Source organism: Mauremys reevesii, linkage group 3 (genome assembly GCF_016161935.1).
Source record: "Mauremys reevesii isolate NIE-2019 linkage group 3, ASM1616193v1, whole genome shotgun sequence".
Taxonomy (NCBI): domain Eukaryota; kingdom Metazoa; phylum Chordata; order Testudines; family Geoemydidae; genus Mauremys; species Mauremys reevesii.
This window is the reverse complement of record NC_052625.1, coordinates 206741432-206766116: the sequence shown is the minus strand read 5'-3', so window position 1 is coordinate 206766116 and position 24685 is coordinate 206741432. Positions and strand designations below refer to the sequence as shown.

General features: G+C 50.5%; 1 protein-coding gene across 1 annotated transcript; it reads right to left on the bottom strand.

Moving 5' to 3' along the window:
- Positions 1 to 16254: 16254 nt before the first annotated feature.
- LOC120400136 lies at positions 16255 to 24103 on the bottom strand. Its single transcript, XM_039528534.1, has 5 exons — positions 23915 to 24103; positions 20411 to 20459; positions 20115 to 20166; positions 19184 to 19285; positions 16255 to 18244 (listed from the first exon to the last, which is right to left on the bottom strand). Exons 1-5 carry the CDS (start codon positions 24080 to 24082, stop codon positions 16300 to 16302), a joined length of 2316 nt encoding a protein of 771 aa, XP_039384468.1. The 5' UTR covers positions 24083 to 24103; the 3' UTR covers positions 16255 to 16299.
- Positions 24104 to 24685: the final 582 nt, after the last annotated feature.

Genomic DNA, 24685 nt, shown 5'->3' with positions numbered 1-24685 from the left:
TGGGAATCAGTAAATAACTTTTCCTTATCCACTTTCTCAACATCACTCATGATTTTATATACCTCTATCATATCCCCCCCTTAGTCTTCTCTTTTCCAAGCTGAAGAGTCCTAGCGTCTTTAATCTTTCCTCATATGGGACCCTCTCTAACCCCCTAATCATTTTAGTTGCCCTTTTCTGAACCTTTTCTAGTGCTAGAATATCTTTTTTGGGGTGAGGACACCACTTCTGTACGCAGTATTCGAGATGTGGGCGTACCATGGATTTATATAAGGGCAATAAGATATTCTCAGTCTTATTCCCTATCCCCTTTTTAATGATTCCTAACATCCTGTTTGCTTTTTTGACCGCCTCTGCACACTGCGTGGACATCTTCAGAGAACTATCCATGATGACTCCAAGATCTTTTTCCTGACTCGTTGTAGCTAAATTAGCCCCCCATCATATTGTATGTATAGTTGGGGTTATTTTTTCCAATGTGCATTACTTTACATTTATCCACATTAAATTTCATTTGCCATTTTGTTGCCTAATCACTTAGTTTTGTGAGATCTTTTTGAAGTTCTTCACAGTCTGCTTTGGTCTTAACTATCTTGAGCAGTTTAGTATCATCTGCAAACTTTGCCACCTCACTGTTTACCCCTTTCTCCAGATCATTTATGAATAAATTGAATAGGATTGGTCCTAGGACTGACCCTTGGGGAACACCACTAGTTACCCCTCTCCATTCTGAGAATTGACCATTAATTCCTACCCTTTGTTCCCTGTCTTTTAACCAGTTCTCAATCCATGAAAGGACCTTCCCTTTTATCCCATGACAGCTTAATTTACGTAAGAGCCTTTGGTGAAGGACCTTGTCAAAGGCTTTCTGGAAATCTAAGTACACTATGTGCACTGGATCCCCCTTGTCCATATGTTTGTTGACGCCTCCAAAGAACTCCAATAGATTAGGAAGACACGATTTCCCTTTTCAGAAACCATGTTGACTACTGCTCAACAATTTGTTTTTCTATGTGTCTGACAATTTTATTCTTGACTATTGTTTCAACTAATTTGCCCAGTACCGATGTTAGACTTACCGGTCTGTAATTGCCGGGATCACCTCTTGAGCCCTTCTTAAATATCGGCGTTACATTAGCTAACTTCCAGCCATTGGGTACCGAAACATATTTAAAGGACAGGTTACAAACCTTAGTTAATAGTTCCGCAACTTCACATTTGAGTTCTTTCAGAACTCTTGGGTGAATGCCATCTGGTCCCGGTGACTTGTTAATGTTGAGTTTATCAATTAATTCCAAAACCTCCTCTAGTGACACTTCAATCTGTGACAGTTCCTCAGATTTGTCACCTACAAAAGCCGGCTCAGGTTTGGGAATCTCCCTAACATCCTCAGCTGTGAAGACTGAAGCAAAGAATCCATTTAGTTTCTCCGCAATGACTTTATCGTCTTTAAGCGCTCCTTTTGTATCTCGATCATCCAGGGGCCCCACTGGTTGTTTAGCCTAATCTTCTGATGTACTTAAAAACATTTTGTTATTACCTTTGGAGTTTTTGGTTAGCCGTTCTTCAAACTCCTCTTTGGCTTTTCTTATTACACACTTGCACTTAAGTTGGCAGTGTTTGTGCTCCTTTCTATTTGCCTCACTAGGATTTGACTTCCACTTTTTAAAGGAAGTCTTTTTATCTCTCACTGCTTCTTTTACATGGTTGTTAAGCCACGGTGGCTCTTTTTTAGTTCTTTTACTGTTTTTCTTAATTTGGGGTATACATCGAAGTTGGGCCTCTATTATGGTGTCTTTAAAAAGGGCCCACGCAACTTGCAGGGATTTCACTTTAGTCACTGTACCTTTTAACTTTTGTCTAACTAACCCCCTCATTTTTGCATAGTTCCCCCTTTTGAAATTAAATGCCACAGTGTTGGGCAGTTGGGATGTTCTTCCCACCACAGGGATGTTGAATGCTATTGTATTATGGTCACTATTTCCAAGCGGTCCTGCTGTCGTTACCTCTTGGACCAGCTCCTGCGCTCCACTCAGGATTAAATCTAGAGTTGCCTCTCCCCTTGTGGGTTCCCGTACCAGCTGCTCCATGAAGCAGTCATTTAAAGTATCAAGAAATTTTATCTCTGCATTTCGTCCTGAAGTGAAATGTTCCCATTCAATATGGGGATAATTGAAATCCCCCACTATTATTGGGTTCTTAATTTTGATAGCCTCTCTAATTTCCCTTAGCATTTCATCATCACTATCACTGTCCTGGTCAGGTGGTCGATAATAGATCCCTAATGTTATATTCTTATTAGAGCATGACATTTCTATCCATAGAGATTCTATGGAACATGTGGATTCACTTAAGATTTTTACTTCATTTGATTCTACACTTTCTTTCACATATAGTGCCACTCCTCCCCCTGCACAACCTGTTCTGTCCTTCCGATATATTTTGTACCCCGGAATGATTGTGTCCCATTGATTGTTCTCAGTCCACCAGGTTTCTGTGATGCCTATTATATCAATATCCTCGTTTATCACAAGGCACTCTAGTTCACCCATCTTATTATTTAGACTTCTGGCATTTGTGTACAAGCACTTTAAAAACTTGTCCCTGTTTATTTGTCTGCCCTTTTCTGATGTGCCAGATTCTTTTTTATGTGACTGTTTATCATCTGATCCGGCCCTTACATTATCCTCTTCCATTCTCTGCTCCTGACTATAACCTGGAGACATAGGCGGCAGGTTTGTATAATTTTTGGTGGGGCCCAAAATGGTGGTGCCCCCCCGCTCCCGCCCTGTAAGCCGATATAAAATGAAGCTACAACGCATCAGTGTCACAAGATTACAAGGGTCAATTAAAAGTGGAAAGTCAGAAGCAGCACTTGCCTACTTCAATATACAGTATTATATTTTGTTGCATCTGTTGTGATGAAGTGGGAATGTTCTTAATATTTTCTCTGAATACTGTGTGGGTGCCTCAGTTTCCCCTGCAAGATGCCAACTGAAGGTGTTGGGGACAAAGAGATCAGGTGGCCTCCTTGTCCAGAAGAGACACAGAGGCCAGAGGAGGGAGTGTCAGTTTGGAGCTGGCTGGGGAAATGGGGAGAGACCCAGAACTTGGTTCTGGGCTCCCACCCCCAAGATGGACCTGACAGAGGGTTCTGTTTTCTGTACCAACAAGCTCTGTTTAAACTGTGTTCCCGTCATCTAATAAACCTTCTGTTTTACTGTCTGGCTGAGAGTCACATCTGACTGCGGAGTTGGGGTGCAGCGACCTCTGGTTGCCCCAGGACCAGCCTGGGCAGACTCACTTTGGAAAGTGCATGACGTGGAAGGGCATGCTGAATGCTCCGAGGTCAGACCCAGGAAGGTGTAAGCTTCTTGCCCTGGAGACAGTCTGCTCCGAGAGAGGAGGCTCCCCCAGAGTCCTGACTGGCTTTGTATGGAGATGTTCCAAAGCATCACAGCATCCCCTTCCACACCGTGCACTTCCCAGAAGTCCGCACAGGCACTGACACTCCCTCCTCCGGCCTTTGTCTCTTTTCCAGGCATTAGGAGGCCACCCGATCTCTCTGTTCTCCAACACCTTCAGTTGGCACCTTGCAGGGGAAACTGATTTGGGAGAAATGAAGTAAAAGCTGCCCAAACCGAGCTTGAGCACTCCTGAATTTTGAGGTGTTCAAATCTGGAAGGCAGGTGCTGGGGGTGGGAGAGGGCTGTGGGCTCCATGGGGGAGCATGGCAGCAACTGTCTGGAGCTGCACGGAGCCAGACACACTGGTCTAAGTGGCATAGTAAGCGTTTGGGGTTGGAGACGGGGTTGGTGGTTCCGGGGGGCAGTCAAGGGACACGGCGCAGGGGGAGTTGGATGGGGCAGAGGTTCGAAGGGGCAGTCAGGGGACAGGCAGCAATTGGATAGGCATGGGAGTCTAAGAGGTTTATCAGGGGACAGGTAGGGGGTGCGGTCCTGGGGGGGGGGGGGTTGGGGGGGGTAACAGGAGGGGGCAGTTGGGGACAAGGAGACGGGAGGCTTAGATAGGGGCTGAGGTCCCAAGGGGCGGTTAGGGGCAGGGGTCTCGGGAGGGGTAATCGGGAACAAGGACCAGTGGGGCTTAGATAGGGGGTGGAGGTTCTGGGGGGTAGTTGGGGCAGGGGTCTGGGGAGGGGGCAATTAGCGAACAGAGGCTGGGATTCAAAGGGCTCTGGGCTGCTGGCAGCCGCAGGGATCCCAGAGCCCTTTAAATCCCAGCCCCGGCTGGGAATCAGAGGGCTCTGGGCTGCCCGCTGCGGAGGGGAGCCCAGAACCCTTTAAATCTCAGGCGCTGCTGGGATTTAAAGGGCTCTGGGCTGCCTGCAACCGCGGGGAGCCCAGAGCCTTTTAAATCCCAGCCGCGGCCGGGAATCAGAGGGCTCTGCGCTGCCCGCTGCGGTGGGAGCCCAGAGCCCTTTAAATCTCAGCCGCGGCTGGGATTTAAAGGGATCAGGGCTGCCTGCAACCGCGGGGAGCCCGCAGCCCTTAAAAACTCAGCCGCGGCAGGGATTTAAAGGGCTCTGGGCTGCCTGCAACCGGGGGGAGCGCAGAGCCCTTTAAATCCCAGCCGCGGCCGGGAATCAGAGGGCTCTGGGCTGTCTGCTGCAGCGGGGAGCCCAGAGCCTTTTAAATCCCAGCCGCGGCCGGGAGTCAGAGGGCTCTGGGCTGCCTGCTGCGGCGGGGAGCCCAGAGCCCTTTAAATCCCAGCCGCCGCCGGGAATCAGAGGGCTCTGGGCTGACTGCAACCGCGGGGAGCTCAGAGCCTTTTAAATCCCAGCCGCGGCTGGGAATCAGAGGGCTCTGGGCTGCCTGCAACCGCGGGAGCCCAGAGTTTTAAATCCCAGCCGCGCCGGGAATCAGAGGCTCTGGGCTCCCGCCGCGGGCAGCCCAGAGTTTTAAATCCCAGCCGCGCCGGGAATCAGAGGGCTCTGGGCTGCCTGCAACCGCGGGAGCCCAGAGCCCTTTAAATCTCAGCCACGGCTGGGATTTAAAGGGCTCTGGGCTGCCTGCAACCTTGGGGAGCCCAGAGCCTTTTAAATCCCAGCCGCAGCCGGGAATCAGAGGGCTCTGGGCTTCGCCATGCGGGAGCCCAGAGCCCTTTACATCTCAGCCGCGGCTGGGATTTAAAGGGTTCTGGGCTGCCTGCAACCGCGGGGAGCTCAGAGCCTTTTAAATCCCAGCCGCGGCTGGGACTCAGAGGGCTCTGGGCTGCCTGCAACCGCGGGAGCCCAGAGCCTTTAAATCCCAGCCGCGGCCGGGAATCAGAGGGCTCTGGGCTGCAAACTGCGGCGGGCAGCCCAGAGCCTTTTAAATCCCAGCCGCGGCCGGGAATAAGAGGGCTCTGGGCTGCCTGCACCCGCGGGCAGCCCAGAACAATTTAAATCCCAGCCGCAGCCGGGAATCAGAGGGCTCTGGGCTTCCCGATGCGGCGGGGAGCCCTTTAAATCTCAGCCGCGGCTGGGATTTAAAGGGCTCTGGGCTGCCTGCAACCGCAGGGATCCCAGAGCCTTTTAAATCCCAGCCGCGGCTGGGAATCAGAGGGCTCTGGGCTCCCCGCCGCGGCGGGCAGCCCAGACCCTATTAAATCCCAGCCGCGGCCGGGAATCAGAGGGCTCTGGGCTCCCCAGCCATGGCAGGCAGCCCAGAGCCCTCTGATTCCCTGCCGCGGCTGGGATTTAAAAGGCTCTGGGCTGCCGGCAGCGCACAGCAGGGGAGAAACCTAGCTCCAAATATTGCTGGAGCAGAGCCCCTGTCTGTGAATATTCCTGGGGCTAAAGCCCCAGGAGCCCATATAAGTCGGCGCCCATGCCTGGAGATTCTCTATCATCAGACTGAAACCTAAGAGAAGTCTGTGTCCGATCCACACGCTCCTCTGCAGCAGTCGGCTTTCCCCCATCTCCTAGTTTAAAAACTGCTCTACAAACTTTTTAATGTTTAGTGCCAGCAGTCTGGTTCCACTTTGGTTTAGTTGGAGCCCATCTCTCCTGTATAGGCTCCTCCCATCCCAGAAGTTTCCCCAGTTCCTAATGAACGTGAACCCCTCCTCTCTACACCATCATCTCATCCACGCATTGAGACTCTGAAGCTCTGCCTGCCTACCTGGCCCTGTGCGTGGAACTGGGAGCATTTCTGAGAATGCCACCATAGAGGTCCTGGATTTCAGTCTCTTCCCTAGCAACCTAAATTTGGCTTCCAGGACATCTCTCCTACCCTTCCCTATGTCATTGGTACCTACATGTACCACAACCACCGGCTCCTCCCCAGCACTACACATAAGTCTATCTAGATGCCTCGAGAGATCCGCAACCTTCGCACCAGGCAGGCAAGTCACCATACGGTTCTCCCGGTCATCACAGACCCAACTATCTATGTTTCTAATGATCGAATCTCCCATTACTAACACCTGCCTTTTCCTAGAAACTGGAGTTCCCTCCCCTGGAGAAGTAACCTCAGTGCGAGAGGCAACCCCAGCACCATCTGGAAGGAGGGTCCCAACTACGGGAAGGTTTCCCTCTGCTCCCATTGACTGCTCTGCTTCCCTGGGCCGTTCTTCCTCTTCAACAGCACAGGGGCTGTCTGAGCGGAGGTGGGACAATTGTACAGTGTCCCGGAAAGCCTCATCCACATACCTCTCTGCCTCTCTTAGCTCCTCCAGTTCCGCCACCCTGGCCTCCAAAGTCCAAAAGATTAGGCACATTGCACATTCTTAGAGTTCTTGGTAATAGCAACACATTAGTTACAAAAATTTTCATTAGTAATAACAAATTTATAGCAAGTATTTATTGCAAATCAAGTTGGTGTTAGCTCTGCCTAGCCTGCTTGGTGGCCTGTTAAGGACCATCAGCTACAACTGACCCATGGAGAGGAGGCAGATCCGCCTTGTAACTCAGCAAAGTGCAGGGACTTGCCCATGTTACTCCAGACTCCATTTTGCTGTAATTTTCCACAGTAAGAACAAAGAGGTTCTTACACCTGGAAAAGTCTATATAAGACTAATGCCTCATCTCCATCTGGTCTTCAATCCTGCTTCTTACCTCTGGAGGGACTTTGCTACAAACTGAAGCTCTGAACAAAGGATTGAATGACCCATCCCAGCTGTGGATGTTCCAGAGACTTGATTTGAACCTGCAATTTATTTCATCGCTGCTACAAGCTTGAACCAAGAACTTGCTCATTACTGCATGTAATTGATTCCATTTAACCGATTCTAGCTCTCATCTAGATGTTTTTCCTTTTATGAATAAACCTTTAGATTTTCGATTCTAAAGGATTGGCAACAGCGTGATTTGTGGGTAAGATCTGACGTGTATATTGACCTGGGTCTGGGGCTTGGTCCTTTGGGATCGAGGGAACCTTTTTTCTTTTACTGGGGTGTTGGTTTTCATAACCATTCATCCCCAGGACGAGTGGCACTGGTGGTGATACTGGGAGACTGGAGTGTCTGAGGGAATTGCTTGTGTGACTTGTGGTTAGCCAGTGGGGTGAGACCAAAGTCCTCTTTGTCTGGCTGGTTTGGTTTGCCTTAGAGGTGGAAAAACCCCAGCCTAGGGCTGTGACTGCCCTGTTTGAGCGATTTGTCCTGAATTGCACTCTCAGTTGGGTCCCGCCAGAACCAGCATCGTTACAGTTCCTCATAGACTTTAAGGCCAGGCGGGACCCTTGGGATCATCTAGTCTGAGCTCCTTCACCTTGCAGGCCAAAGAACCTCACCCATCCCCTCCTGTAATAGACCCATAACCTTCCCGGGCCTTTCTGGCTTGGGGCAAACCAAGCAGTACTTGGTGTTGTCAGAAGTTGATCTCATCAGGTCCCTTGGGCTAGATACCTCAATAATTCCCGGGCTTGAGAAGCTCCTTGTAGAGGTATCAGCTACAACACCTTCCCTGGGCCCTAGTGCCACCCCATCCAGCCTCTCCCCCGGCCCAGTGGGGCTGGGGATGGCTAGCCAATCGATGGCTTGTGCTTCAGGCTGCTGTCCCTTTAAGGCCGGAGAGTCCTGCTGTAACAGTACCTGCCTCTCGAAGGGGGTGTGACGTTATTGATATAAATGGGAACCATATAGAACATGGGTTGCAACCAAGGTCCTGTGGTGGCACCAAATCCTTAGTAAAGGGGGTCATATAAGGTGTCTAAGACCAGGTTCTGGGTTGCTGGTTATGATTATGCTGTCTGTATGTCTGTGTATCATTTTGTAGTTTAAGTATAAGTATTGGCTCTATACTGTCTGTATTTTGTATTAGGCTCTGCCTCTGGGAAGTGTCCCAGACAAAGCTGATGTTAGCCCGGCATAGCTGGCTTGATGGCCCATTAAAGGGCCATCAGCTACACAATTGACCCATGGAGAGAAGGCAGACACGCCTTGTGACTCATGTGACTCCAGACTCCATATTTTTGCTGTAAGTTTCCACCGTGAGGACAAAGGGATTCTTACACCTGGAAAAGTCTATATAAGGCTAATGCCTCATCTCCATCTTGTCTTCAATCCTGCTTCTGACCTCTGGAGGGAATTTGCTACAAACTAAAGCTAGACACAAAGGACTGTTGACCCATCCCAGCGGGGGATGTTCCAGAGACTTAATCTAAACCTGCAGTTTACTCCATCACTGCTGCAAGCCTGAAATAAGAACTTTGCCATTACTGTATGTAATTGATTCCATTTAACCAATTCTACCTCTCATCTCTACCTTTTCCCCTTTGTAAATAAACCTTTAGATTTTAGATTCTAAAGGATTGGCAACAGCGTGATTTGTGGGTAAGATCTGATGTGTATATTGACCTGGGTCTGGGGCTTGGTCTTTTGGGATCGAGGGAACCTTTTTCTTTTATTGGGGTGTTGGTTTTCATAACCATTTATCCCCAGGACGAGTGCACTGGTGGTGATGCTGGGAGACTGGAGAGTCTAAGGAAATTGCTTGTGTGACTTGTGGTTAGCCAGTGGGGTGAGACCAAAGTCCCTTTTGTCTGGCTGGTTTGGTTTGCCTTAGAGGTGGAAAAACCCCAGCCTAGGGCTGTGACTGCCCTGTTTGAGCAATTGGTCCTGATTTGGCACTCTCAGTTGGGTCCCGCCAGAACCGCTCCGTCACAGGGGGTTAGCAGAACCTTCTCTCCAGCCACTCGGTAGATGGCCCACGTTCTGCTCTCCAGACCTCGGCCGTGCTCCGTTCCTGGGCTGCAGGTACTCGAGCCCAGGGAGCTCAGCTACTATGTGGAATGCAGGCGCAGTGGACTGGGGTTTAAGTTGCAGGGCACCTCAGCTGTCCAAGCCTCAGGTCTTGCGATCTGTTTTCCACAACTTGGCTGTGGCCATTCATTATACTAAAGCCTCCTTTAATTATTAGCAACTTCCTCCCCTGCTCCGACACCCCAGCCCCATGACATCTCAGCTCTTGGATGGCATGCTGGAGAGAGGGGAAATGGGGGTCACAGTTGTTGGTGTCACTAGGCATAAATCTAGGTAACTCGGGAGGATGAAAGACCACGAGTGTCGATGAAGTCTTCTTGCTCTAGGCCTGAGTGAACCAAAGTTCTTCCACGTTGTGAACTTTAACCAGCCGAAACTGCTAACAGCCAAAAAGCAAAAATGTGTAACTGTCAGCTTTCTTAGCTCGCAGCTGCAGTGCAGCTCGAAACAGCAAAAAGCGGTAGTGATACGGGGGAGAAGGGGGGGAAAGTCTGCATGCGTCTGTGTCGTAAAGGCCAGAGAGAAACATGCGAATGGGAAGGTTTCTAACAAGCTACAATTTATTGCTTAATGTATCTGCTGCAAGGGGAGGGAGGAAGGGGGAGACAGGGAGAAACAAAGGCCAGTACAGACAACTTGGAATATAAAAAGGGGAACTTGCTTTTATCAGTGCGCTTGATTTGAGATATTGCTTCTCCTAGCGCCTTTTCAAGATCTTCAATAAACTTGCTTTGCTTCTCCACCCTGGTGTGTTAATTAGTGCGACGCACGCCGGGCAACGAACCCCGCTGTTGCCCCCTCGGGCCCTCTGGGCCGGCAACACACATACTCCATTCGGATGGCACTCCCCTCAGGTCTGTGGCAGATCTCTCCTTCTTTTGCTCTTTGCTTCAAGGGCCTCACTTCCTTCCTGCCCCAGCCCCTCCCTCGGGTCTTGTGTCTGCCAACTTGGAAATGCCAAACTCCTTTTTTCCATCACCCCAGGAAAGCCCTGCCCTTTATCTCCTAGGAAGTTTCTCTTCTAAGCCCTGTGCAAACCAAGTTCCCCATGGAGTCCCCTGCTTTCCACCCTCTAGTATAAACATCTCTGGGACATTTCTGCCCACTGCTGCCACCCTTCGATGTCTAGCATCAGGTCAGTTTCTGAAAACTTAGAGGGTTTGCTATTCTCCTCCTCTATGGTTTGTTGGCTTTTATTCACACATGTGGCCAAAACATCTGTAAGGATGAGACTTCGGCCATGCATCTGCCAAGGAAGGATTGATTCTTGAACCAGAGGAGGTCAAGTAACAAATCCAGTGAGCTGTTCACACCCTCAGTCTCGTCCAAGCCCCAGGCCCCGCTTTCATCTTGGAATCCGGGGTTAAACGTCACACCCCAAGGAGAGTCTCTTATACGTCAGTCTCTGTGTCCCAGGACAACACGCCATTGTTCTCAGCCACTTTGGCCCATGCTTACAGGCCCGCTGGATGGTAGGGAGATGGTGGAATTTGTGGGCCCTTCTGTTAGTGGGCCTGCTGGCAGGGTGGGATTCAGCAGCATGGGAACCGGCGGGAGTATAAGGGCCCTTCCATCAATCAAACCCTAACCCTGCCCCTTGGCCCCTAAACCCTGCCCCTTGACCCCTTAAGCCCCGACCATCTGTCACTGGAAGTCCCACCCATGGGGGATATTACTTCCGGGGTCGAGGCGGACACATGACCGGAAGCAAGTGTGTCATGTGACCCCTCTAAGAACTCATCCCACTGCCCTCTACCAATCAGGATGGGCTCTGCCCCTGTAGGCTCGCCCTGAGAGGAGATTTGACCAATCAGGGGTGTTCTGGGGCGGGGTGACCTGTCCGGAAGTGGTTCGTGTGACCTCTCTAAGAACTCCTCCCACTGCCCTCTACCAATCGCAATGGGTTTCAGCCACATAGGAGCACCCCGAGAGCAGGTTTGACCAATCGGGGGTGTTCTGGGTTGGGGTGACCCGCCCAGAAGAGGGTCGTGTGACACCTCTAAGAACTCCTCCCAGCGCCCTCTGCCAGTCAGAGTGCAGCACCATCACCCCATAAGTCCCAGCGCCGGGGCAGAAGAGGCCCTCTTTTACCCAGACCGCGTGCTCTGGAGATCATGGAGACATGGACTCCTTCACCACCCCCGTGAGAACTCCAGACTTTGTTTTAGCCCCAAGGCCTTTGGACTTGTGTGGGGAAAGCGCTACATCAGCGAGAGTTGTGACGAGGGCCCTTTGACTCAGCCATTGATGGATACGCCGGAACCCGAAACCCAAACCCTCGTGAGGCACCCCAATGAGCGTGACCGCCTCTCATTGTCCGCTCCCCTAGAGGGGGAAGGCAAACGCAGCTCGGGGGAGTCACTGGAGGACAAGGTGAACGGAAAAGATGTCGCTCAGGTAAATGAATGAATAAGAAGTGATGGCTGATGATGGGGTATAATGGGTTAGGAACCGTGGGGTTGTGTAAATCTAAAAACAAGCAGTGGGGGGCTTACACTGTTTCTTTTTCTGAAAATCTCTCAACAGCTCGATGTCTCTCTAGAGGCCTTTGAGAACTTACAGATTTGTGTTAGTAAAAGACGGTCCCAGTAACAGTCATGTCTACACCAGCAGCTCTGTTAAAGAAAATATATTACACCCCCGGGGAAGTTGGGAGCTTCGGCGGGTGACCCTTCTTTTTCAAGTGGCCAAAAAGCCTTGTAAAACGCTTACACTTTACACAAACCGGCTCGAATACGTTTTAAAAGAAACAAGACCATTGGGTCAGATGTGGAAGCGCAATGGCAGGCAGATTTGGTGAAGATGCATCGGTTCTCCAAATGCAACATCGGTTTTAAGTCCATCTTAACAGTGATAGACATTCTATCCAAACCTGCCTGGGCCTCAGGCCTAAAAGACCAGACGCGTGGTGAGGTATCCAAGGCCTTTAAAGGTATTTTCAGCAAAGGTCGCATGCCTCAAAAATTACAAACCGATCGGGGGAAAGACTTTTTAAACAAACCTTTAAGCAGATTGTTAAAGCGGCATGGAGTTCACCAGTGTGTTACTAATAAGGAAGTCAAAGCAGGGGTTGTAGGAGGATGTGGAGATATTTTACAGCCCATATCACCTTTTGCTACATTGACGTGTTACCTGAGTTTCTAAAGAGTTACAACCAGAGTTTTCACAGAACTCTACGTACCAGACCCGCTGATGTTAGCCCTTCAAATTCTCTGAAGGTATGGAAAACGGTTTACAGAGATGGTTTTAAAATAAAACCGGTTGTTGCCTCTTTTAGAAAAGGCGACCATGTGAGACTATTTAAAACCAAAGGAGCTTTTCAAAAGGTTATGAACAGACGTTTACCGATGAGCTATTCCTTGGGCATGCCTAGCCTTGCTCAACACGTGCTTTAACAAGCCCAGATGTGTATTTTGCAATGATTTTCATAGCCCTATTACCCAATAAAGCCCCCCAGGTGAGGGGATTAAAGACAATTGATGTTTGGGGTTGGTTTTTAAAAAATAAAAATGACCAATTCAGAAAAAAGGACACAGATTATTATTTTTTTAATAAAAATAATCGCTTGTGAGGTCCCTAAATAATCCCCAGGGGATTCCAGTCACCCTCCCTTTTCACAAATATCACGAGTCAGTGTCGTGGTACAGGCACCGCTCTTGCAACCTGTCTAGGAGGTTGTATAGTTCTAAGCGGGCATAAGCGGTGGTGAAACAGGCTATGAAGACGTTGGTATTGCCAGAGACAGAGCACTGGTCTTTCGCGAGCTTCCAAGACACACCGCAGCGGTTTCATCGTCGATAAACTCGCAGGATGAAACCTCGTAACTGGGGGAAAACAGGTACTGAAAGAGTATCAGAGGGGCAGCCGTGTTAGTCTGGATCTGGAAAAGCAGCAAAGAGTCCTGTGGCACCTGATAGACTAACAGACGTATTGGAGCATGAGCTTTCGTGGGTGAATACCCACTTCGTACCCATTTTCAGGTACTGAAAGCGTTCCTCAGGGTCTCTCACCATGCAGCTGTTGGGTAGGTTTGTTCTTTGGCCAAATTTACCCCACAGAGAATTTAAAACCAGTTTAGCCATTTGGCGTTTAGGGTTTGTCAGTTGGACCGTGTGCTTGATTGTTTGTTTGAACAGTGTGAATTGAGAGGGCTTTGTTCCAGGTGGGACTTGAGTGGGCCCGACTGCTATAAAAAGGCAGTCTATGTGTCTCTTTGAAGGTTGTGGTCACCTGTATCTGAACTGTTTAATGGATAAATTACTCTGTGCTAATTGCCAGGATGTTTGGGAGAAGGAGTTAAGCCTATTGTTTTCTCAGGCTGAAAGGCTGCTGGAAATGTATAAAACCCTGGGACACAATCCTGCTTCATCTCAGATCTGCTTTGGGTTTCAAGAGGGGGAAACCTTAAGGCACAAGGATTGAGATCCCCAGTCACTGACTGGAGTCACCCTGAATATGGAAATTGGACTATAACCTATGGACTATTTCTAAAAGGACTTTTGTCAACTACAAGCTCATCTCTGCTGTGTATCTGAACCTCAAGAGTTGAATTCAAGTCTGTATGTGTCTTGATCTTTTAACCAACACTCTTTCTCTTTTTTCTTTTTAAATAAATTTTAGCTTAGTTAATAAGAATTGCCTGTAGCGTGTATTTTGGGTAAGATCTAAGTTATAATTGGACCTGGGTGTGTGGCTGATCCTTTGGGATTGGAAGAACCTTTTCTTTTATATGATGAGATAAGTTTTTCAGGAATCATCAGCATATCTGACAGGTGTGTCTGGATGGAGGCCTAAGGCTGGGCACTTTAAGGGAACTGCGTGGTTTGGACTTCTGAGTAACCAGTGAGGTACTACAGAAGCTGTTTTGTGCTGGTTGGTAAATCTAAGTATTGGAATAACCACCAGCATTTGGGGTTTGTCTGCCCGGTTTGGCTTCCAGTTCACCCTGATTGAGTGACCTCAGCTGGCTCCCACGGGCAGCACCGTCACAATGATACATCTGAGAGAAGGGAGCAGAAGGAGACTCCACCAATTGGAAGGCACGAGATGCACCGTCCTAGGGATGGGGGTTCCACAACCACCGCTCCCAAGAGAAGGAGAAGGGTGGTGGTGGTGGTTGGGGACAACCTCCTCAGGGGGACTGAGTCATCTATCTGCCGCCCCGACCGAGAAAACCGAGAGGTCTGCTGCTTGCCAGGGGCTAGGATTCACGATGTGACGGAGAGACTGCCGAGACTCATCAAGCCCTCAGACGCTACCCCTTCCTGCTTCTCCACTTGGGCACCAATGATACTGCCAAGAATGACCTTGAGCAGATCACTGCAGACTACGTGGCTCTGGGAAGACGGATAAAGGAGTTCGAGGCGCAAGTGGTGTTCTCGTCCATCCTCCCTGTGCTCCATGTCTAGTTGGCAGCCGGTTTCAAGCGGAGTGCCCCAAGGGTCGGTCCTGGAGCCGGTTTTGTTCAATACCTTCATTAATGATCTGGAGGATGGCGTGGGCTGCACCCTCAGCAAGTTTGCAGAGGACACTAAACTAGGAGTGGTAGATACACTGGAGGATCTTAGAGGACTGGGCCAAAAGAAACCTGACGAGGTTCAACAAGGACAAGTGCAGAGTCCTGTACTTAGGATGGAAGAATCCCATGCACTGTTACAGACGAGGGACTGAGTGGCTAAGCAGCAGTTCTGCAGAAAAGGACCTAGGGATTACGGTGGACGAGAAGCTGGATATGAGTCAGCAGTTTGCCCTTGTTGCCAAGAAGGCTAACGGCATTTTGGCCTTTATAAGTAGGGTCTTTCCAGCCCTCCTTTCTTTTAGACCCCCTGAGGATATAGCAGCCACCAGTATTCTGAACAAAGCATCATATTTTCCCCAAATCTTCATCAGTTTTCTGAATGAAGCATCATACTCTTCCCAAACACTAGACTATGGGGAAGTTGTGACGAGCTTATGGTGTTGGGAGAATGGTTTGTCAGTCCTTGGTTGTTTATTCACAACCCCTAGAGCGCGTGCTCCGGGTTTGTGAATATGGGCATTTTCGCGCACACAGTTTTCTCAGGGCTTGGTGTGGTGGTGGCCGCTGAGGAACTGGAGTTGTGTTTGTGTGGTTGGTTCTCAAAGGCCTTGATAAAGGCATCATCGAGCTGTTGAGAGATTTTCAGAAAAGAAGCAGTGTAAGCCCCCCACTGCTTGTTTTTAGATTTACACAACCCCGCGGTTCCTAACCCATTACACCCCATCATCAACCGTCACTTCTTAATCATTCATTTACCTGAGTGATGTCTTTTCCATTCACCTTGTCCTCCGGTGACTCCCCCGAGCTGCGTTCGCCTTCCTCCTCTAGGGGAGCGGACAATGAGAAGCGGTCACGCTCATTGGGGTGCCTCACGAGGGTTTGGGTTTCGGGTTCCAGCGTATCCATCAACGGCTGAGTCAAAGGGCCCTCGTCGCAACTGTCGCTGATGTAGCGCTTTTCCCACACAAGTCCAAAGGCTCTCGGGGCTAAAACAAAGTCTGGAGTTCTCACGGGGGTGGTGAAGGAGTCCATGTCTCCGTGATCTCCAGAGCACGCGTTCTGGGTAAAAGAGGGCCTCTTCTGCCCCGGCGCTGGGACTTATGGGGTGATGGTGCTGCACTCTGATTGCAGAGGGCACTGGGAGGAGTTCTTAGAGGGGTCATAGGACCCGCTCCTGGGGGGTCACCCCGCCCTGGAACACCCCCGATTGGTCAAACCTGCTCTCAGGGCTGTCCTGTGCAGCCAAAACCCATCACGATTGGTAGAGGGCAGTGGGAGGAGTTCTCAGAGGGGTCACACGAACCACTTCTGGATGGGTCACCCCGGCCCGGAACACCCCCTGATTGGTCAAATCTCCTCTCGGGGCGGGCCTACGGGGGCGAAACCCATCCTGATTGGTAGAGGGCAGTGGGAGGAGTTCTTAGAGGGGTCATATGACACACTTTGCTTCCGGTCATGTGTCCGCCATGGGTGGGACTTCCAGTGACAGGTGGTTGGGGCTTAAGGCGTCAAGGAGCAGGGTTTGAGGGGTTAAGGGGAGGGGTTAGTGTTTTATTGATGGTCTGGCCCTTATACTACTACCAGACACCCTTGGAGGCCCTTGCCTTCCCAAGGGGTGGCTTTGTAAATTTAGCATCAGGTGTTCTTGAATGAGAGTCCTTGGACATTTGGGACTTGACTTGGTTTTGAAGCTTAGTGCAGGTTTTCTTGAGGCACATTAGCATCCGTTTGATAATTGGAACTTTGCTCCTTGAAGGGGATGGTGTCCTAGCTCTAGAGGCCTTTGGTGACTTTGGGGGAGAACCGTCAGGACTCCCAATTGTTTTCTCCCCAGCTTGCGAAAGCCCTGTTGTACTTGTAGCAATGGACACCATCTTTGGTTGCTTACTGGGAGCCGTTTTCCCCATTCCATCCTGCGTCTTTCTCCTGTCTGCTGGAAGGAGCCACACCACTGGCATCTTTTTGTGGTTGGATGATGCTGAGGAGTCTCCTGGAGTCCATCGCTGTGGGATTCCATGGGATCTTCGGGGCAAGTCAGCACCTGCAGAGCCAGCTGGTCTCTTCCGTCGAAGCTCACTGCACTTCTTGCAGACTCTAATTGGCAGCTGATCCCTGAAGAGCTTTGAATTCACAGTTCCATCGAGCCCATGTGGATCCATGGTGTCTCGAAGACCATGCAGCTCAGCAGAGGTCTCCTCCTGAGTTTTCTTACCGTTCATCTTTCCTGGATATGTCTTACGGCACTGCTGGCAGACTGAGACCTGGCCCGCCAAGGGGCGGGAGCTGCTCAACATTTCCATCAGGTGCTTCAGCTGCAGGTCGTGTGCAGCCTGCCCAGCAATGAGAGAGTCAAGGGTGGATCTTGTTAGCTGCTCAGAGCCTGGGGCCTCTGGGGCAACCTGGTGGCTTTGGGTCCTGGGATGATCTGCCCTGCCCTCACCTGCCTGTGCCCCTGGCCCCAGGCAGGAGCCTTCTCTCAAGAGAACCTTCCTCTGCATGTGCAGCTCCAGCTTCTCTTCAGTCCCTTTGGTGCCGCTCACACTGGTAAGGGGCTTTCTCAACTCGCTCCTATAGAGGTGGAGTGTGGCTGTGAGCGTCTTCTCTGCTATTGCCGTCTCTCTCACGAGGGGAGCATCTCTGTGCGACTCTCTCACCATCTTTGGGAACGCCTCCATTTGGATCTCTGAGCATTTCTGAGCAATGTGATCCTGCCGCTTGACCACCACCGTGGGCACAGGCCTGGCCAGGATGGCATCAGGGGATGCCATGATCCTGTGGGCCTTTTGAGGCAGGGGTCCAGAGGGGCAGACACATGGCTCCCGGATCGCCTGTGCACGCTGAGGGCTGGTGTTGGATCTGAGGGGCTCCGGGACCTTTGCTGGAAATCCACATTTGGGCCGATCTGTGTCTAATATCAATTGCTGCTTGGTGTCCCGCTCACCCAGCAATGGCTCCCCCAGGATGGGGGTTTGTGGAGCTGGAGGCAGAAGAGCTGTGTGGGGTTTCTGGGGGGTGAGGGGTAAGCCCTGCTCATGCTGGAGTCTCTTTGTCTGCACGTGACAGTCCAGTTCCTCCAGGACTTCACGGCTTAGGAAAGGGACCCTGCTCATGTTGAACTTCACCCTGGGGTCTCTGTCCGGTGGGCGCAGAGCAGGGACGTTAGGGATCATCTTGGCCAGCGACTCTGTGTATGGGGTAGGAGCCCCCAGTTGACTCTGCAGATGTTTCTGGCGGATGTTGAAGTCTAAGCCACGGACTGACGTCTGGTCCAGACCCATGGTCTGCTCTCCGCGATCTCGTCTGCTGTGGGCAGGAGGCCTGGGGAGAGGCTGGGCTTGGATGGGATGAGCGGATCCTTCCCAGACCCCGACAGGCATGATCTCCCCCGTGTGGCGGAGGGGCTCTGACTGAATCATGGCGGCTTCTCTCAGGGAAAAGGAGCTGGGACTCCGGAGGGCAGAGGTGGTGGATTCCCTAGAGGAGTAGGAGAACTGGCTCGTGGCAGATGTCGACACACTCGGCCTGTGGGAGAGAGCAGACAGGGACAGATGGGACATGGCTCTGCTGAGCCAAGGCAGGGTTTGGGCACAGCCTTCCAGCAGTAGTGCAGTGGGGCAGTGCCTAGGCATGCATTGCACACCACACCCCGACACAAGGACATCAGCTGGGTAACGAAGGACCGAGAGGGGGAGCCGGCACTCATTATATCTAGAACGCTAACCCCTTCGTCACACGCACATGTGCAGCACCTAGCACAACGGGGCCTTGAGCATGATCGGGGACCTACTGCTATTTTAATAGAAAGATTAGCTAACAACAACTGGTTTGGGGGAGGAAGATGGGAGCATGTGGGTGTAACCCTCGCCAGAGGGTGTTGTGAAGGCCAAGCCTATAAACTCTAAAAGGAACTAGATAAATTCATCAATGGCTATTAGCTAGGAGGGGCTGCCCTTCCCCTGCCGCAGCCCCTGTCTGGTGCCAGCTTCCTGGCTTGATAGGCCCTGCCTAGTCCTGCCCAGCTGAGCCTGCTTGGAATCAGTTCCCTGCTCCCCGGCTCTTCCTGCAGCTGCACCCTGGGGAGTTCATGGGCCTGCCTGGCCACCTGAGCCCCTTCCAGTGCTGTGTGGGGTGGACACCCCCCCAGGGTGTCATTGCATTGCTGTTTCTTTCAAACGGGGCAGGGGCAGGGGCAGGGTCTAGACAGTCGCCTGCTGGCAGCTATTGCCGTACAGAAGGATTTGATCCTACTCACAACCCCACCGTGCAGTCTCTGCATTTCATTTCTGATCATCCCCCACCTCACTTTCACTGGTCTCTCACCTTGGAAGCTAAAGCCTCGTAGTGGCTTTTTCCCTGTTACTTTAGGATCCTGGAGTGTCTGGTTGTCCCTGCTCCCTCCTCTCTACATTCCCTCTCCCCTCCCCCACCCCCAGTCTGGTGCCCCCCGCTCAGTTCCCTTACGGTATCAGAACTTCCTCCAGGTGTCTGGCCATGCACTGTACCCTCCTCTCAACCAGCCTGAGGCGCTGAGCCAAGCGGAGCTTCTCCGGGGGCACAGGGCAGCTGTGGAACAGAGAGAGCAGATAGCTGAGTGCAGGCCCTGCCCTCAGGCCCTCTTTTACCCAGAGGGGCGGCACCGAAAGGCTCCCTGTCCCCTTCTCCACTGAGGCAGCCTCCTCCCCTGCAATACCCGGGCCTTGGATGTTCTGGTTTGGGGTTAGCTGGATTGTGAGGTGAGCCCTGTCTAGTGCTGAGGAGGTGAGCGTGTATCCTGCTGGCAGCGTGTGTCATGTGCCTTCCACAGAAGCCAAGCCACATATAGGATAACAGCATACTATAGCTGCCAACTAATGCAGCTGCTTCTTCAGCTCTAAGGGGTGCTTTATGCTGCAGAGCTGAAGGTCCAGGGTTCAAATCCTGCTGGGAACCCGTGATGGAGGAGGGGCCATTACACAAGTGCTGCTGGATCCCTTTCACCCTACTCACCGTACCAGAAAGCCCAGCCTTCCTCCTGACTTCTCCACCTCACCTCCCTGGGGTGCACGGGGCTGCTCCCAGAAAACATTTTCTCCCCCTCTTGGGAGGGGAGGATGGTCCGGTCCGGTCCAGTCGACACAATCTACCACCCTTCCCCCCCCAGGTTAAATGAGCCGCATGATGCTCGAGGAAGGGAATGACCCCTGTACGAGGCGTGGGGGGTGGATTAGAGATGGCAACTTCTGCAGGGTGGGAATGAATTGCAGGAGTCTCAGGAGAAGAGTTGCTTGCCTGGTACCTAGGTCGGGGCAGGGGAGGGATTATTTGGGTTGCTGCCCCTGGGTGGGGCTGAATTGCGTGACGCGAGAGGAGGGGACTGACCCGCTGCAGGTTCATGGAGGGGGGCACTGCTTACCATGTCTCTGGGGATGCACCAGCCTCCAGCTCTTCCTCACAGCGTCCAAAAGCTGCCAGAAGTGAGACATAAAGGCGACATTGAGCTGCTTGGGCCCCCTCTGCTTCCTAGCAGCCTATTGCCCAGAGTTCAGGGGCAGCCTGTGAACGGAGCCCCAGCCAGTGCCTCTGCACGGCTCTGGGCACGACTGAGCCTTCGCAGGAAGAGGGGAGGCAGGTGGGGGAACAGACCCTATTTCTCTGCTTTGCATGGGGCCTGAGTCTGCCTCCGCAGCTGTGGGGTCAGGGGCTGCTTACCTTTCGGTTTCTGCTTTTTGGCTCTGTGTCTCCTCTTCCTCGGAGAAGCCTGCCACACACAGAGAAAGCAGCAGGGTTAGAAGAGAACTCCTCAATAAACCTGGGAGGACACTGAGCCAGAGGGGATTGCCATGTGGGGCCAGGGGGAAGTGTTTCCTTGTGGGAGAGTGTTGCACTATGAGGCCTCATGGGTCGGCATTGTGCTTTCCTGTGATGCAGCCAATATAGGGCACACAGCACAACCCATAACAGGGCTCACTGGAATAATCCAGGGCTTGGAGAAACAGCGATTGCTGGTACCCGGAGCCTGCAGAGTTTATAAGCATTGAAGGAGAGAGCCTGCAAAGTTCTCTCTCCTGCAGAGCTTATAAAACTCCGCAGGTTTTAGGATTGCAGGATCTGCAACTAACCCCAGACACCGGGGTTTATAGATTTATAGATTTATAGATTTCCACTAGCTGAATTGCAGGTCAGACATCCAGGTCAGACATCCTGTGTGATGCTGAAGGCAACCTTTGGGGACCCTTACTCAGAAAAGTAATAATAAGACAAATACCTACGTAAATGTCTGGAGACCTTTAGCTGAGCCAATAGCAGTAAAGGGTGGAAAATGGGGATTTTTGCCCACAAATCTAACAAGTACACCACAAATGCATACATCTCTGTCACTCATACGCACACATATATTAGCCTATGAGGCAGGTGTACCCTAACATTTCCGTGGGGGAAAGACGAAATTTGGGCATAGGAGGAAGGATTTCCGAATAATGCTCTATAAAAGGTGAAACAAATCACCATTAGGCAGGCGATACACCCATCTAGCTGTTCCTGTCTATCCATCGCCTCACCCCTATCTACGTATCGGTGCCGAGATGCCATTTGTCAAAGGAATGGAAGTACTCTAAGTCCTAAGAGTACCGAGCACCCTGAGTTCAGAGCGCATCACTCTGCTCAGCTCTGGGTCCTTTCTGTAGGACAAGTTTTCTCAACCCAGGCCCAGACTGAGTGTGCTTCTTTCGGTGAGCAAGGACTTCTCCCGTGGCTCAAAATCTTCCTTTGAAGAGCTTCTTACCCAGACCCAGCTGTCATCAGGGCCCATCCCTTTGGGGTGTGGAAGCTACTTTTCCTGCATTCCAAAGCACTTTCACCTCCCCTTACGGGGGCAGTGGGGAAGGGTGGGGCACCCTGCCATGAGTTGAAATAGGAGGGTCCAAAATGATGAAAGGCCTGGGAAGGCTCCTGTATCCAGAGAGAGATTGAAAAGACTGGGACTATTTCAAGAGGAACATGCTAGAGGTGTAAAATCAGTCATAGATTCATAGCATTTAAGGCTAGACGCAATCATCACATCATCTAGTCTGACCTCCTGTATAACACAGGCCAGAAAATGTCATCCTGTATTGAGTCCAATAACTTGTGTTTGACTAAATGAATGCTTTAGAGAAGGCAGTCCCTATTCACCCTAGAGTGTTGCAGGAACTCGGATATGAAATTGCAGAACTACTAACTGTGGTATTTAACCTATTGCTTAAATCAGCCTCTGTATCAGATGTCTGAAGGGTAGCTAATGTAATGCTGATTTTTCAAAAAGGTTCCAGAGGCAATCCTGGCAATTACAGGCCAGTGAGCCTAATTTCAATACCAGGCAAATTGGTTGAAACTATAGTAAAGAACAGAAGGATCAGATACATCGATGAACACGATTTGTTGGGGAAGAGTCAACATGGCTTTTGAAAAGGGAAATCGTGCCTCACCAATCTACTAGAATTCTTGGAGGGGGTTGTGACGGGTTGGACCCCCATTCCGGGGTGCCACCTGATGTACTGGGGTCCCACTGAGCCCATCTGGTCCACCAGCCTGGGCTCCCTCACCCTGTCCTGCTGCACACACACACTGGCAGGGACACACCCAGCTGTAGAATCACACCGAGTCTGCAATCAGCTCTGTTTGACAAGGGCGATCCAGTGGAGATCGTGTACCTGAACTTTCAGAAAGCCTTTAACAAGATCCTTCCCCAAAGGTTCTTAAGCAAAATAAGTTGTCGTGGGATAAGAGGGAAGGTCTTCACATGGACCAGTAACTGGTTTAAAGATAGGAAACCAAAGGTAGGAATAAATGCTGAGTTTATGAAGAGAGATAAATAGCAAGGTCCCCCAAGGATCTGTACTGGGACCAGAGTTGTTCAACGTATGCATAAATGATCTAGAAAAGGGGGGAAACAGTGAAGTGGCCAGATTTGCAGATGATACAAAACTAAAGATCGTGAAATCCAAAGCTGAATAGGCCCTCCTTGTTCCCAGATGTATAACTCTGTGTTGGACTGTGTGAAACGCATTTTGTTTGAATGGGCCCCATTTGCCAAACCAACTCTCCGGAACTCTCTGTATGACTGCCCTGTCCTCATCGTTGTTTACCATTCTGCCAATCTTTGTGTCATCAGCACATTTTTTATCAGCAGCAATTTTGTATTTACTTCCAAGTCATTGAAAAAATGTTGAATAGCCTCAGACCTAGTACTGATCCCTGCAGAGCCCCATTAGAAAAACCCACATTCAAGGAGCCCTTTGACAATTACTTTTTAAGATCTGTCAGTTAGCCATTAGCCTGTTCTCAATCCCTTTAACCTGTGCTCCATTGATATTGTAGAGTGCTGATTTTTAATCCAAATGTCCTGCGGTACTTGTGTGCATAAACAGGGGAATCTCAAGTTGGAGGAAAGAGGTTATTTTACCTCTGTCTTTGGCACTGGTGCAACCAGTGCTGGAATCCTGTGTCCAGTTCTGGTGTCTAACATTCAGGAAGGATGTTGATAAATTGCAGAGGGTTCAGAGAAGAGCCATAAGCATGATTAAAGGATTAGAAAACCTGCCTTGTAGTGATAGACTTTAGGAGCTCAGTCAATGTCGCTTAAAGAGGTTAAGGGTGGTTTGAGGAAAAGTCTATAAATATCTACCCGGGGAAGAAACAATTACAATTGGGCTCTTCAATCTACCAGAGAAAGGTCTAACATGGTCCAATGGCTGGAAGTTGAAACTAGACAAATTCAGACTGGAAAGAAGGCGTCCATTTTTAACAGGGGGAGGAATTAACCATTGGAACAATTGACCAAAGTCATGGTGGATTGATTCTCCATCACTGGCAACTTTTAAAATCAAGATTGGACATTTTAATAAAAGGTATGCACTAGGCATGATTGTGGGGAAGTTCTTTGGCCTGCGTTAGACAGGAGGGTCAGACTAGAAGATCCAATGGGCCCATCTTGCCTTGGAATCTATGAAAAACACCTTACACAAGTCTAAGTTTGTCACATCTATGTTTGACATGGCCCATTTTCCATAAAACATTGTTAACCTGCTTTAAATATATTCCCGTCCTTTAATTCTTTATTGATTGATTCCCATATCAGTTTGATCCGAGCCTGCTGATTGAAAAATACTTATGTTTGGTTCCTGCATTCAGCTGGCATCAATCCAGCCTTTCCATCTCTCTAGGAGTCTCACTTACCTCAGATCTGGCGAGCCTCAGCACAGCATAAAAGACTACAAAGAGCAGACAGAGGAGGAGTGAACTCATTTCCCCGGGCTCAGGCACTAAGACACTCTCAACACAGGCACTCTCAAAACAGCACCAAGTACCCAGGCTACACCTGAGGGCAGGTTGCTGCTCTGGCATCAGGCAGGCGCTGATGTCATCTCTAGGTCACAATGGGGCTGCCCTCCTGCAATCTCCCTCTAGTCTGTGAGGTGTCAATGCTGTACTGAGATCAGGAGATGGGCTGGGGCAGCCGCCCAAGTGGGCTGAGCTCAGAATAAGGCAGGAGAGAGGGCATCAGGTTTCCCAGGAAAACCCTGGGTCTTTTCCGAGCTCTAGGACTCTCCAGCCCTTAGGCAAGGGACATTTTTTCCCTACTTGTAGGAACTCCTAAAACCCTTGTGACTGAGGCAGAATCTCCCAGCCTGAAGTGAGAAGCAGCCCTGAAGTGAGTCTCTAGTGCTACCAGTGCAGAAAAACATTCATGGTATCGCCAGCCCAAGCATTCCAACACCATGAGCTGGGCCCCACCAAAATCATGAGATTGGCTTCAAAATAATGAGATCTTCAAAAAAATGCATCTGGGGAACTCTTCATTTGCATTCTGGTGTCTGAGCCACTAGGGAGCATTCAATTCATGTTCTCCAGCTTCTCTTTGCAACCACGAGGGCTTAAAATTGGCTAACAAATAAAATAAAATAAAATAAAGAGCAGAGATTCTCAGATAAATCACTTGACTCCAGC

Coding starts and splice junctions, on each gene's coding strand:
- LOC120400136 (XM_039528534.1), bottom strand. CDS start 24,082: ATGCCAGAGCAGCAACCTGCCCTCAGGTGTAGCCTGGGTACTTGGTGC. Junction 20,167..20,410: donor CAAAAAGCAGAAACCGAAAG/GTAAGCAGCCCC, acceptor CACTTCTGGCAG/CTTTTGGACGCTGTGAGGAA. Junction 18,245..19,183: donor CTGGAGGAAGTTCTGATACC/GTAAGGGAACTG, acceptor TCTCTCCCACAG/GCCGAGTGTGTCGACATCTG.